General features: G+C 37.7%; 1 protein-coding gene across 1 annotated transcript; it reads right to left on the bottom strand.

Annotated features, from left to right (window-relative positions):
- Window positions 1-9,229: 9,229 nt before the first annotated feature.
- Window positions 9,230-10,312, bottom strand: LOC147889149 (uncharacterized). The gene is made up of 2 exons (XM_087391620.1): window positions 9,886-10,312; window positions 9,230-9,520 (listed from the first exon to the last, which is right to left on the bottom strand). Exons 1-2 carry the CDS (start codon window positions 10,138-10,140, stop codon window positions 9,413-9,415), a joined length of 363 nt encoding a protein of 120 aa, XP_087247746.1. The 5' UTR covers window positions 10,141-10,312; the 3' UTR covers window positions 9,230-9,412.
- Between the last annotated feature and the right edge of the window lie 1,532 nt (window positions 10,313-11,844).

Below are 11,844 nucleotides of genomic sequence, written 5' to 3'. Positions count from 1 at the left end.
GACATGTGATTTTGGAGCAATGGGAGCTGTTGGTTTTGCAAGTAACCAGGGGAAAAAAGAGTTTATATGATAGCCATAACACGGATGGAGTGGGCTAATCTAGAAATTGTTTGGGGTGGAAGACTTCTTAGAAAGAAGAAAAAACCAAAAGAAAGAGAAAATTGCTTGGGGAACAATGAAGTGAGTCAAAAGGAAAGGCCATGATGACTTAAATGTAATAAGTGCAACCATCCAAAGATGCTTGGGATGAGGGAAAAGGAGCTAGAAGAGGGTTGTTGAGAGCTTCTGATTGGAGCAAAACATCCCACGAAAATTGCTGAAAAGAAAATAGGACACAAGTTAGAAAAAGGAGTCAAGAATCCAAAAAAGGCCTTGATGACTTAAATGTACTATGTGCAACCATCCAGTGTTGTAGGGGAAAGGACATGTGTGTGGAGGGCAAGACAACAACCCTTTTTGCATAGTGAAAAGACAAAAGAGTCAGGGTAAAGGATAGAAAGAGAACATTATAGAATTAAGGAAGAGTTTGAGTATGTAGGTAAAGCACCTACAAAATTGCATAAGAGATATATATGAGCTTTGATAAGAAATGACAATAATGTTTTTGCAAAAAACATTTTTGCAAAAAAAATTGGAGCTTGGTGAAGTCCTGATAAGCATCTCTTTTATTGAAGAGGAGAGTCTGCATACTTGCCACCATCCAACAAGAAAACATGGTAAGAGCCAGCTTAACTTTAATTGGGAAGATAAGTGTCATAAACACCCCTCCCGGGTCACAATAAAATAGTGGCTTAAACATAGACTTAAACCTAATAAGTTAAAAATTACTCTTAAAAAATTAATAAAAATAATTGGGGGGAAATCAAGTGAAATTAGGAAAAATTATGGGGAAGGAAGAGGAAAAAATAGGGAAGAAAATTGGTTCAAGATGGGGGGGGATTGAAAAATTTAGAGCTTTAAAAAAGAAATTAGGAGGAATCATGAAAATTTAGGGAGCGTTTGTGAGATAGAAGGAAAAGGAATTAGAAAAAATAGGAAAAGGGAAAATTAAGAAATTAAGTGGATGCAAAAGAAAAATGATAATAGTAACTATGTGTGTGTGTGTACATGCACACATTCATAGTTTTTATGGGGGAGGATTAGTTTAGGGAGAGGGAGAGGTATAGTTTTTATTTTTTTAAAGGACAAAATTTAGGTTAAATAGGAAAACATTAGGAAAATTTAAGGAAATTTTTGGAGAAATTAGGAAAAAATCAGGGAGATCGAGGGAAAATTAGAGACAAATTAAAGGGGAAATAAGGGAATTTGAGGAAAAAAGGGAAAAGATAGAAATAGATAAAGGGAAAAATTAAGGGAAACTAAGGGGAGATTAGGGAAAAATAAGATAAAATTTAGGGAACTTAAGATATATATATAGTAAAAAGGAGGAAATTAAGGGAAATTAACAAAAAGAAGAGAAAGAAGAAATCTAAGGGTAAAAGGAAAATTAAGAAATTAAGTGGATGCAAAAGAAAAAGGAGAATAGGAAGTGTGTGTGTGTGTGTGTACCCACCTTTTCCCCAGTAGGATACAACACACTAGGTGAGACAGTAGGTCATCATGTAGTGTGATGACCTACTGTCTACTTGAAAAGAACTAGCAATTTTTTAGAATTGTTAATTAAGGAGTGGAAAAAGAGTAAGAGACGTGCTTGAGTAAGGCATGCGATTTCGGAGCAATGGGAGCTATTGGTTTTGCTAGTAACTAGGGGGAAAAGGAGTTTATAATGATAGCCAAAACAGGGATGGAGAAGGAATTGGGCTAACGTGGGAATTGTTTGGGGCGTAAGACTTCATAGAAAGAAGAAAAAATCAAAAGAAAGAGAAAATTACTCAGAGCAATGAAGTGAGTCAAAAGGCAACACCATGATGACATAAATGTAATAAGTGCAACCATACAAAGATGCTCGGGATGAGGGAGAGGGGGCCGGAAGAGGGTTGTTGAGAGCTTTCGATTGGAGCAAAACATCCCATGAAAATTACTAAAAGAAAAAAGGACACAAGTTAGAGAAAGGAGTCAAGCAAGTAAAAAAGGCCTTAATTAGTGTACTATGTGCAACTGTTCGGAGTTGGAGGGGAAAGGACATGTGTGTGGAAGACAAGACAAAACCCCTTTGCATAGTGAAATAATGAAATACCAATGACAATGAAAAAGAGAGAGAAACTTATAGAATTAAGGAACAATTTGAACAAGTAGATAAAAAACCTACTAATATTTATAAAAAGTACACAAGCGTTTTGATAATAAAGGAAAAATATATATGCAAAAAATATTGAGCTTGAAGAAGTCCTAGCAAGCGTTACTTTTATTGAAGAGGAGAGTCTGCATACCTGCCACCATGCAACAAGAAAACATGATAAAGGACCAGCTTAGCTTTGATTGGGAAGATAGGTGTCATAAACACCCCTCCCATGAAAAATACAGAGGAAAATAGGAAAAAATAGAGTGAAATTTGGGGAACATAGGAGAAAATAGGAAAACATTAGGGAAATTTTAGGAAAAAATTAGAGAAATTAGGAAAAAATAAGGGAGATTGAGGGAAAAATAAAGAGAAAATTAGAGACAAATTAAGGGGGAAATAAGAAAATTTGAGGAAAAAAGGGATGGAAATTAAGGGAAAATATAGAAAAAGATTAAGGAAAAAATTAAGGAAAACTAGGGGGAGATTGGGGAAAAATAAGATAAATTTTAGCGAATTTAAGATAAAATATAGTAAAAAGGAAGAAATTAAGGGTAATTAACAAAAATAAGAGAAATAAGAAATCTAATGAAAAAATAAAAATTACAAAATTAAGTGGATGCAAAAGAAAAAGGAGAATGGTAAGTGTGTGTGTGTGTTTAGAACTTTTACTAAAAAAAAAGTGTGTGTGTTTAGATTAAAAATTCCCATCAATAATTGAGCCATACAATTAATTCCATCAATTGGATAAAAAGTGAAAAAATGAAAACATATAAGGAGAAAATGTTTGAGACATCTAAGTTGAAAAATGAAACAACTAGAGTTTGCCAAAATTTTGATCAAAATTAAGAATTTTTAATAATATTGAGTTTGACAAACATAATATTGAAAAAGGGTGTCGAATCCTTAGGTAATCCAGGTTCTGAGGTCGGGGTCCACTTACCTGCCACCATCCAAACAAACTAGGTGTTAGAATAACATAGTTAAGTTTGGGTAGACAAGTAATGCCTGTTTTCCCCAGCTAGTTATCACTTTACCTAGGAATACAGACAACCATATGGATTCTTAGATAATTTTAAAAAATTTAAGCCACAAGTGAAGTTTAAGTCACAAGTGGAGTAAGGAGCGAATGAGTGATTTCACGAGGGGTACATAAAAGAATAATTCATAGTTGGAAATGTATACGTGTGTGTGTGTGTGTGTGTGTTTTCCCTATACTTTACTATTCTTTCCAAAGCACAGGCCCATACTCCCAAGCATTAAGTGCATGGTATGACTATCCATTTCCATAGAACCACCCTCATAACCATGTAAACTCTCTCTTCCTTAGTACAAACACAATAAAAACTAGCAACATTACAAACAGACTGTGTATTTATAAACTGCACATTCAAAATTCCATTTAAAGAGTTGTCCTTCCACTCTCCAAAATCCAGTATTGAGACTGCAGTACAAAAAAAACTCCCTTCTTTAATACTTTGGCAACATACTAAAGTTGCAAAGGATAGTCAAGTCATTTCATCATCAACCCTCCATCATGATATAATCTTCCAGCTTATATTGCTCCTTCATTACATAAGTTTGGAAGCTTTTTGGCTGTCCAAAAAGGGGTTCTAGATTTAATTACCAACCAAAAAAAACAGAAATCCTACTTCTTAAAGTCCCAACTATAGGCCACAAAAAGAGTTCCAAGGCTGATGTATTAGATCAGGGTAGTTCCCCCATTACTTCACAATCAAACCAAAGTTCTTTTTTTTTCAAGTAATTTAGTTTCTTCATTGCTTGCTCCAAGGCATCCATAGGCTCCTTTATGAAAACCTTGTAGAAAAGTGCATGGGCTCACGTGCTCGATGCCCATCCACTATTCACTAGCCCGTTGCACCATCTAGATGTTTCTATCTACCTCCCAAACCACTTGACTAAGCATCACGTGTCTCAACAAGACCCTTAGCCCCATTGTGGTCTTCTACATTGTGACGCTTCGAGGTGAGCAGACAAGTAGATGAACTGAAGAGCCACAAAAATGTTGTCTGGGCTAAAAGGCATTCAGGAGTCGGGGCTCTCTGCCACTTACTTACTCGACATCCATACTTTATTGATTGGTCAGAGTGGCATGACCTGCTGGCCTTCTATGGTCACATTCTCAGTCCTCGAAATGAAATGCTACGGTTGGATTTCCCTAATGAGTAAGGGCCCTTGCCAAGAACTTTCAGAGCTTAGCAGTGCTTGTAGGATGTAAGTGGTATCCGAAGCTCCTTGGAAGTAGGGAACGTATGGAGTTTCTCTTTCAATATAATGAAATCAATTTACAACTACTGCTGGCTCCAGTCCATCCTTGGCACAAATCGAAGCCAAGGCTTGAAAATGTTCGACCTCGAGCCAATTTAATTATAACAAGAAAAAGTAAAAATAGCTCTAAATTTGACTCAAAGCAATAGGAAATGGACCCTTCTTTCAATCTCCTTTATTTTCAAAAAATACACCAAGATGAATGTGTGTGTGTGTGTGTGAAAGACAAGACAACAACCCCTTTTGCACAAAAGAGTTAGGGTAAAAGATAGAAAGAGAACATTATAGAATTAAGGAAGAGTTTGAGTATCTAGGTAAAGCACCTACGAAATTGCATATAAAGTATATAAGAGCTTTGATAAGAAATGACAATAATGTTTTTGCAAAAAAAATAGGAGCTTGGTGAAATCCTAATAAGCATCTCTTTTATTTAAGAGGAGAGTCTGCATACCTGCGACCATCCAACAAGAAAACATGGTAAGAACAAGCTTAACTTTAATTGGCAAGACAAGTATCATAAACACCCCTCCCTTGTTATTCGGGTCACAATACAATAGTAGCTTAAACACAGACTTAAACAGCTCGATGTGGACTATTAAAGGTGTAAAAAAAGGGGTCTAAAGAGAATTTGAAAAAAAGGAAAAATTATTTAAATTTTTAGTTTAAAAAAAATAATAAAAATAATTGGGGGGGAAATTAAGTGAAATTAGGAAAAATTATGGGGAAGGAAGAGGAAAAAATAGAAAAGAAAAAAGGAGAAATTTGGTTAACGATGTGGGGGGAGGAGAGAGAGAGAGAGAGAGAGAAATTTAGAGCTTTAAGAAAGAAATGGAAAAAAAAATTAGGAGGAATCAGGAAAAATTAGGGAGTGTTTGTGAGATAGAAGTAAAAGGAATTATAAAAAATAGAAAATGGAAAAATTAAGAAATTAAATGGATGCAAAAGAAAAAGGAGCATAGTAAGTGTGTGGCATCTATTTTATTGAAGAGGAGAGTTTGCATACCTGCGACCATCCAACAAGAAAACATGGTAAGAACCAGCTTAACTTTAATTGGGAAGACAGGTGTCATATAAACACCCCTCCCTTATTATCAGGGTCACAATAAAATAGTAGCTTAAACATAAACTTAAACAACTCCATGTGGACTTTTAAAGGGGTTAAAAAAAGGGATCTAGAGAGAATTTGAAAAAAAGGAAAAAGGAATTAAAATTTTAGTTTAAAAAAATTAATAAAAATAATTGGGGGGAAACCAAGTGAAATTAGGAAAAATTATGGAAAAGGAAGAGGGAAAAATAGGGAAGAAAATAGCCAAAATTTGGTTAAAGATGCGGGGGGAGAGCGGACGGAGAGAGAGAGAGAGAGAGAGAGAGAGAAATTTAGAGCTTTAAGAAAGAAATTGGAAAAAAATTAGGAGGAATCAGGAAAAATTAGGGAGTGTTTGTGAGATAGAAGGAAAAGGAATTAGAAAAAATAGGAAAAGGGAAAATTAAGAAATTAAATGGATGCAAAAGAAAAATGAGAATAGTAAGTGTGTGTGTGTGTGTGTTTGTGTGTGTGTGTGTGTGTGTGTGAGAGAGAGAGAGAGAGAGAGAGAGAGAGAGAGAGCTAAAGCATAGGATTGATTGGCAATCAATAATTAACATTTATATGAAAGTGTGGAAAAAAAAGTATGATGCAAGTAAAGAGAATATAAGTAAAAGTAGATAGTACATTTACCCATCCTTCATAAAAGTAAACCCACAATATTATGTCCAATCTCATGCCCACATGGCATACTCCTCGCTCACACAATTGACTATATAGTATGCACAAGAATAATGGAAGACTTTGCTCCAAGGAAAGTGAGCCAATAATGCTTTAACTATGGTTCCCCTTTGACAAGAGAAAGATAATGGTCATTGCCAATGACAAGGTTTGAATGGTTCCATATTTTAATCCCAAGTAAACAACCCCACAAGAAGATGCGCAAGGTACAAAATGCATACGATAATTAAGCACCAAGGTTATACACTGTATACAGCCAATTAGCTTTATTGTATTCATGAAAATAAATGGAAAGGACAATACTAATGGTGATTTGGTTCATGAAAAAGAAGCAACTGCACTATATGAAACAAGAAGCGAGTGATCTTTACCAATTGATACGAAGTTGTTTCAAGAAGTGACTAATCTATAATTATTCAAGAAAATAAATGAAATAAACACTACTAATTCAATTTGGTTGATGAACAAGAAACCACTCCACTCAGACATCTTTATAAGAAGTGACTAATCTACATCAATCGATACAACGGATAATGGCAAATGGTGATTGAGCCTAGCCTTAAGCTGATTCTAGATTGGATGACAAGCAAGTTTCATCAATGAAGAAGTGCACTTACATCACAATTTTGTAGCTATCAAGATATATGCTTGCAATGCAACTTAACACAGAGTTACCTTCAATGGAAATGGCTTCCACAGAATGCAATTATTGCGATATATACCTACAATGCAACTTGATGCTTGACGGAGTTATCAAGAAGAGCTTTACAAATGTGAACAAAGATAGGCTACCCTTGGGTGAGAATGGACACTACCAATTACTCTCATTATGTATTACTCTTGAAACAGAGAATGAAAAAATAGTGCTTCCTATTGTGTATAATACACCATACAAGGCCATCATTGCTTCTACAATCAATTTGACCTCGCATCTATATAGGTGAGAGCAGATAACCAATTTAATAAAACAAAGCCCCTACAAAGATTGTTGGCCTTTCAAATTCCAAAGCTCCTTAGAATTCCCACAAAGTCCATCTTCAATGACCTTAAAAATTCCCACAATACAATAGTTCCTAATTCTCCATTTTTATCCTCCAATCCAATGACAGAGAGAGAGAGAGAGAGGTGGGTGGGCGGAGAACCTAAAGAACAGGTGATGAGGGAGGGAACTAACCTGAGAGAAGATGCTAAGAGGCAACCACAGAGAGTCATAATAACATACACGGGAGGCCTCATGGGTCTATGGGACAAAATGCAAAATGCAAAATGACTAACAACATCTGTATAAACCAAAGAGTCGAGGAGTGCACATGGCATCTCAGCTCTTATTATAGCACATATTTAAATTCTAGTCCTATGATAAAATGGCCTTCTTTAAGACTCAAGGTCCTTGGATTTAGATTTGAAATCTCTGCCCATTTTCTAGCTTTGTGTGCATCCTTCACATTAGTAAGTTCGATATTCAGTTGTTTGAGCTGAGTTCGAGTAAGCTCCTCAGATATTCATAACCATGTGCCCTTCAACTTGTATGTATGGCGGAGAATCTTTGCTCTTCCTCTCTTCGAAATACACTTGTAGTTGTTTTCCTCTTTTAGAGATACAACAACTGTCATTTGTGTCCCATTCAACTTGTGCTATCTCCTTCTTGAGACCTGTGCTTCATTATATACTTCATCATCATCAAAGCAACCAATGCAATCTTCTAATAGTCCCCCGATGCGTAGTGTTTTCTTATCTCTAGCTTCCTGATTTTCTTTGTTGATTTTGTTGTTGGCCGCAATAGCCATCTCTTGTTTGGTTGAACTTCTTGAGTGGTGATCATCTCTTTGATAGTGGAGACAAGTGTTGGTGCTGGTGGAGATGTGTTGCACTTCTATATAACCTCTACAATGATTTCGTGCGTGCCATCCCTGCCATCTCCTTGTTAGAAAACGTGGAAACACACGTCACCACTGAGATGCACCTGGTACAAGGGTCCCACACCCCACCCCATAATCATGCAGAGCCTCTCCTACATCCAACAAAAGGCCAACAGGATAGTGGGAGAGGGACTCATTATGTTTGTATATTCAAGGATAGTTGTGTCCCCATATTGCTTATGGGATTTCTTTTTCTTCATCTTCGACTTGTCAACCACGCATCAAGAGGCTCCAATAACCCTACAATACATTCATATTACCAAGGTACCATGAGGGGGGTTAGAACCACACACAAAGGCACCACAATTTCCAACACCCCCCATGGGCCAATGAGTCTTGTAAAGCTTTAACCCATCTTAGGGTTTGAAGGTCTTTGCTTTTTTTCAAAGGCAGTTGGATTTCCCTTCTTGTTGTATATATTTCTCCTTAATAAAAATTTGTTTTGCCCGAGAAAAAATTGAAAAGAAGTGGCTCACATAACATTAAAATTAAATTTACGCCACCAAGGTTGATGTCGGGACAACAATACTCAGCCTGCTCGTTATTAGGAAAGGTTCATGGAACCTCCAAAATTTGGAATGCTTCCTTTCTCTATGACCAAAAACACTCCCGATCTAAGAGAACCCAAAGCTCTTACTTTCAACGATGTATATATGGACACATGCATCGCGTGAGCACTTAAAATATCAAAAGTTCAAACCTCTTTAACTCAATGAACAAATTGGGAAATGAATAGAAACCCATCAACCACATGTTTTTTGAAATATCCATTTGGACCAAACCAAACATAGCAATACACTCTAGCTCTTTGCGAAGAGTCACACATCAGAAGACCACGCACTATGACATTGCACACCACCACAAGTAGCACAATAGTGGAGGCTTTAAAGATTTTACGCTACTTTATGCTAGATCACATCGCATCTCATCACATAACGAGCATATATCCAAGAGACTTGGGGAGAGGAAACAACACTACCCACTCTAGGATCAGATACTAGCAGAAGGTCCCTTCAAGATCCTTAAATCAAGCATTCGAAATGAAACATAGTAAAGTTTCATTTATATGTCCATTAACACAACTTTACATATACCTTTGTAAGACTACAAATTCATTTTTCTAAAGTCCAAACACAACTTTGCATATGTACATACCCAAAAATAACGGAAAAGAAAAGTCCACAAGCTTACATCGTCACCCTGATAACAAGATTCCAAAGCCTAATGAGATGCCATGCTTCCCAGTGATAAGCTTCGCTTTAACTCCTGTTCTTGCAAGGCTTTGACAATCTTTCCAGTGTCACCTGCAGATTTCTGCCTCTGCAATCGCTGCACCACAGCTCATTGGGTTTAAAAAAAGATACAAAACAAGTGCCATAGCATCTAACTGTTACGAAGCCGCACAAGGGAAATTATAGAGGCGCATGAACAGGGAGAACATACACATCCCATGAACTTTGCACGACGTCGAAGGGACTACTAAATATACGACAGCTGCTAAGAAAGCAGGCACATCTGACATTTCAAGCTAAGTTCTCTGACGCTGTATAAACTTGCATCCGTCCTTACTCCAACAGATGAACACAGGAGAAAATATCTATTTGAGGGGATCTTCATAGAGAGAAACGTCATAAGCTGCCACGCTGTAGTAAGATCTTGTAAAGCATCAGACGTCCGTACGTTCGAGATCTTACCCTTGCTTGCCTGTCCAGACTAACAGCATCATGAAGTTTCTCAAGTCTTTGCATCGCTCGCTGTTCAATTCTCTGGCGCAGAAGGAGTTCTTGCTTAACAGTTTGGGACTTGACGACAGCCGTAACTTGATTAGTAAGTTTTGCGCTCTTGCCCATAGCTCTAGGGCGGTGAGGGGCTTGGGCGATCACCCATGGCTGCTTCCTAGGGGAGAGAGGTTGCATTGGGTGGCTTCCATCCCTCGACTGGTTCCTCATCTCCGTTAGTCGATCTTACTCTTTACACAGAATAAGTCTCGGTTCGATGTTTTCTGAGCCGTGAGCAAACAGGAACTGCTTAGTAAGACTTTAGCAGAAAGGGTAAAAGCAGGGAAACGTTTACAAATGAGAGTTCCGAAGCACAGCACCAGGACATGTGCTGCTCAAGCCGGCCGGATCTCAATCCGATACTCTTCCGTAATTGTATCGCAAGGTTGGGATCCGAGGTGACGTGGCGATAAGGAAGATTGCACATCCATAGATGACTTAATGGGGCACTCGTATTAATTGAAATGGCAAAAGCTGCCACCAGGGGGAGGGAGGGGCAGGCAGAGTTGAGGCAAGGGAAGGAGAGGGAGATTTGAGGGCGAGAGGTAAGAAGGAGAGAGTGAAGCATGGGGGGCTGAGTGGAGTCAGAGGAGACGGAGCCAGAGGGTGAGCGCATAGAGAGAGTGGAGGGAGAGGGGTAGGGACGAGAGAATCGAGGAAGAGAAGCTATCACGAGGAGATTAAATTAGGTGAATCACGTTAATTAATAGGGGCGATTAATTAACAGCATGTTTTGAACGATTAACTTAGGTTAATCAAAACATTAGGGAGACAGAGCACTAATTAATTAGCCCCCTCTCGCTCTTAGACCACCTCCCACCCAGACCTCTCTCGCTCTCCAGAATTTTCTTCACAAAAATAGCTCTTGTTTGCAACTGGTTTGGGTTGAATTGGATGTATCAGTGAGTAGATAAGAGCGAGGAGCCATATAACAACGCCAAGAATTTGAGTTCATTACCTTTTTTTTTTCATGGTTTATTCCTATATAATTGATTTTAGTCTTATAATATTATGCTTGTGTGCTTTTATCTTCACATTTGTTTTTCTCAATATGAAGATCTAAATGTTTAATCCATTATTCATTGATTGTTGTATTAATTTCCCAATAAACAATAGTTTTTTCCCTACAAGAAAAGAGATTATATTAATGAAAGAAAGATACAAGTTTAATTGCTCCATCTTGTAAAGCCCTAAAGGCTAATCAAAAGTGTGCATCCCTCATAGCATAATATTGGAGGGCTCGAACGAAAGTCGTTAGGAGCCAATTTAGCTCTACAAAACACCATTGAGTTGTGCAATTGCCATATGTGATTCAACATTAGGGCCCGCAAAAGCTAAAGAATGTGTTGTAGCATGGCCTTTTGATTCCCTTTGTTACCTAGCAGCAGCCAGCACTGCCTTCCATTTAAAGGGAAAATGCAATTGAGCCTTCTGCATCCATTGAGAGGAAGCGCTCGAAATCAATCACGTGATAAAGTAGCTCCAAAATACATGAAAATGCAACCTTACAAAAGGAGCATACCGGCAAAATATCCAACCATTTAACAATGCAATCTTTTCTAGAGAACTTGCTTGTTAGCAACCTCAAGTTGAGCCTAAACGAAGGGGTGAGGACCCACACCCTCTGTAGTCTCATACTCCAAATGTTAGTCAAGTTGAATGTCGTCACAACTATGTTCAAACATGAGTACCTCAAGCTCTACGAAGTGCCTAAACTAATCTAAGGTGGATGAATCCTAAGTGCAATCCCAAGATTATGGTAAAATTAAATCAGAAGAGAGGAACTTACATCCTCTCATTTTGGGATCCCTTTGGTGTATCATTCGCGTTATGTATATTGAAGAAGGGTCTACCAAGCCTTCCCTATGAAACATA

The sequence above is a fragment of the Dipteris shenzhenensis genome, chromosome 20, assembly GCF_047967505.1.
Source record: "Dipteris shenzhenensis isolate YYH24624 ecotype China chromosome 20, Dip_SZ_1.0, whole genome shotgun sequence".
Classification (NCBI taxonomy): Eukaryota; Viridiplantae; Streptophyta; class Polypodiopsida; order Gleicheniales; family Dipteridaceae; genus Dipteris; species Dipteris shenzhenensis.
Note: the sequence above shows the minus strand (reverse complement) of the source record. Positions and strands in the feature narration are given on the sequence as shown.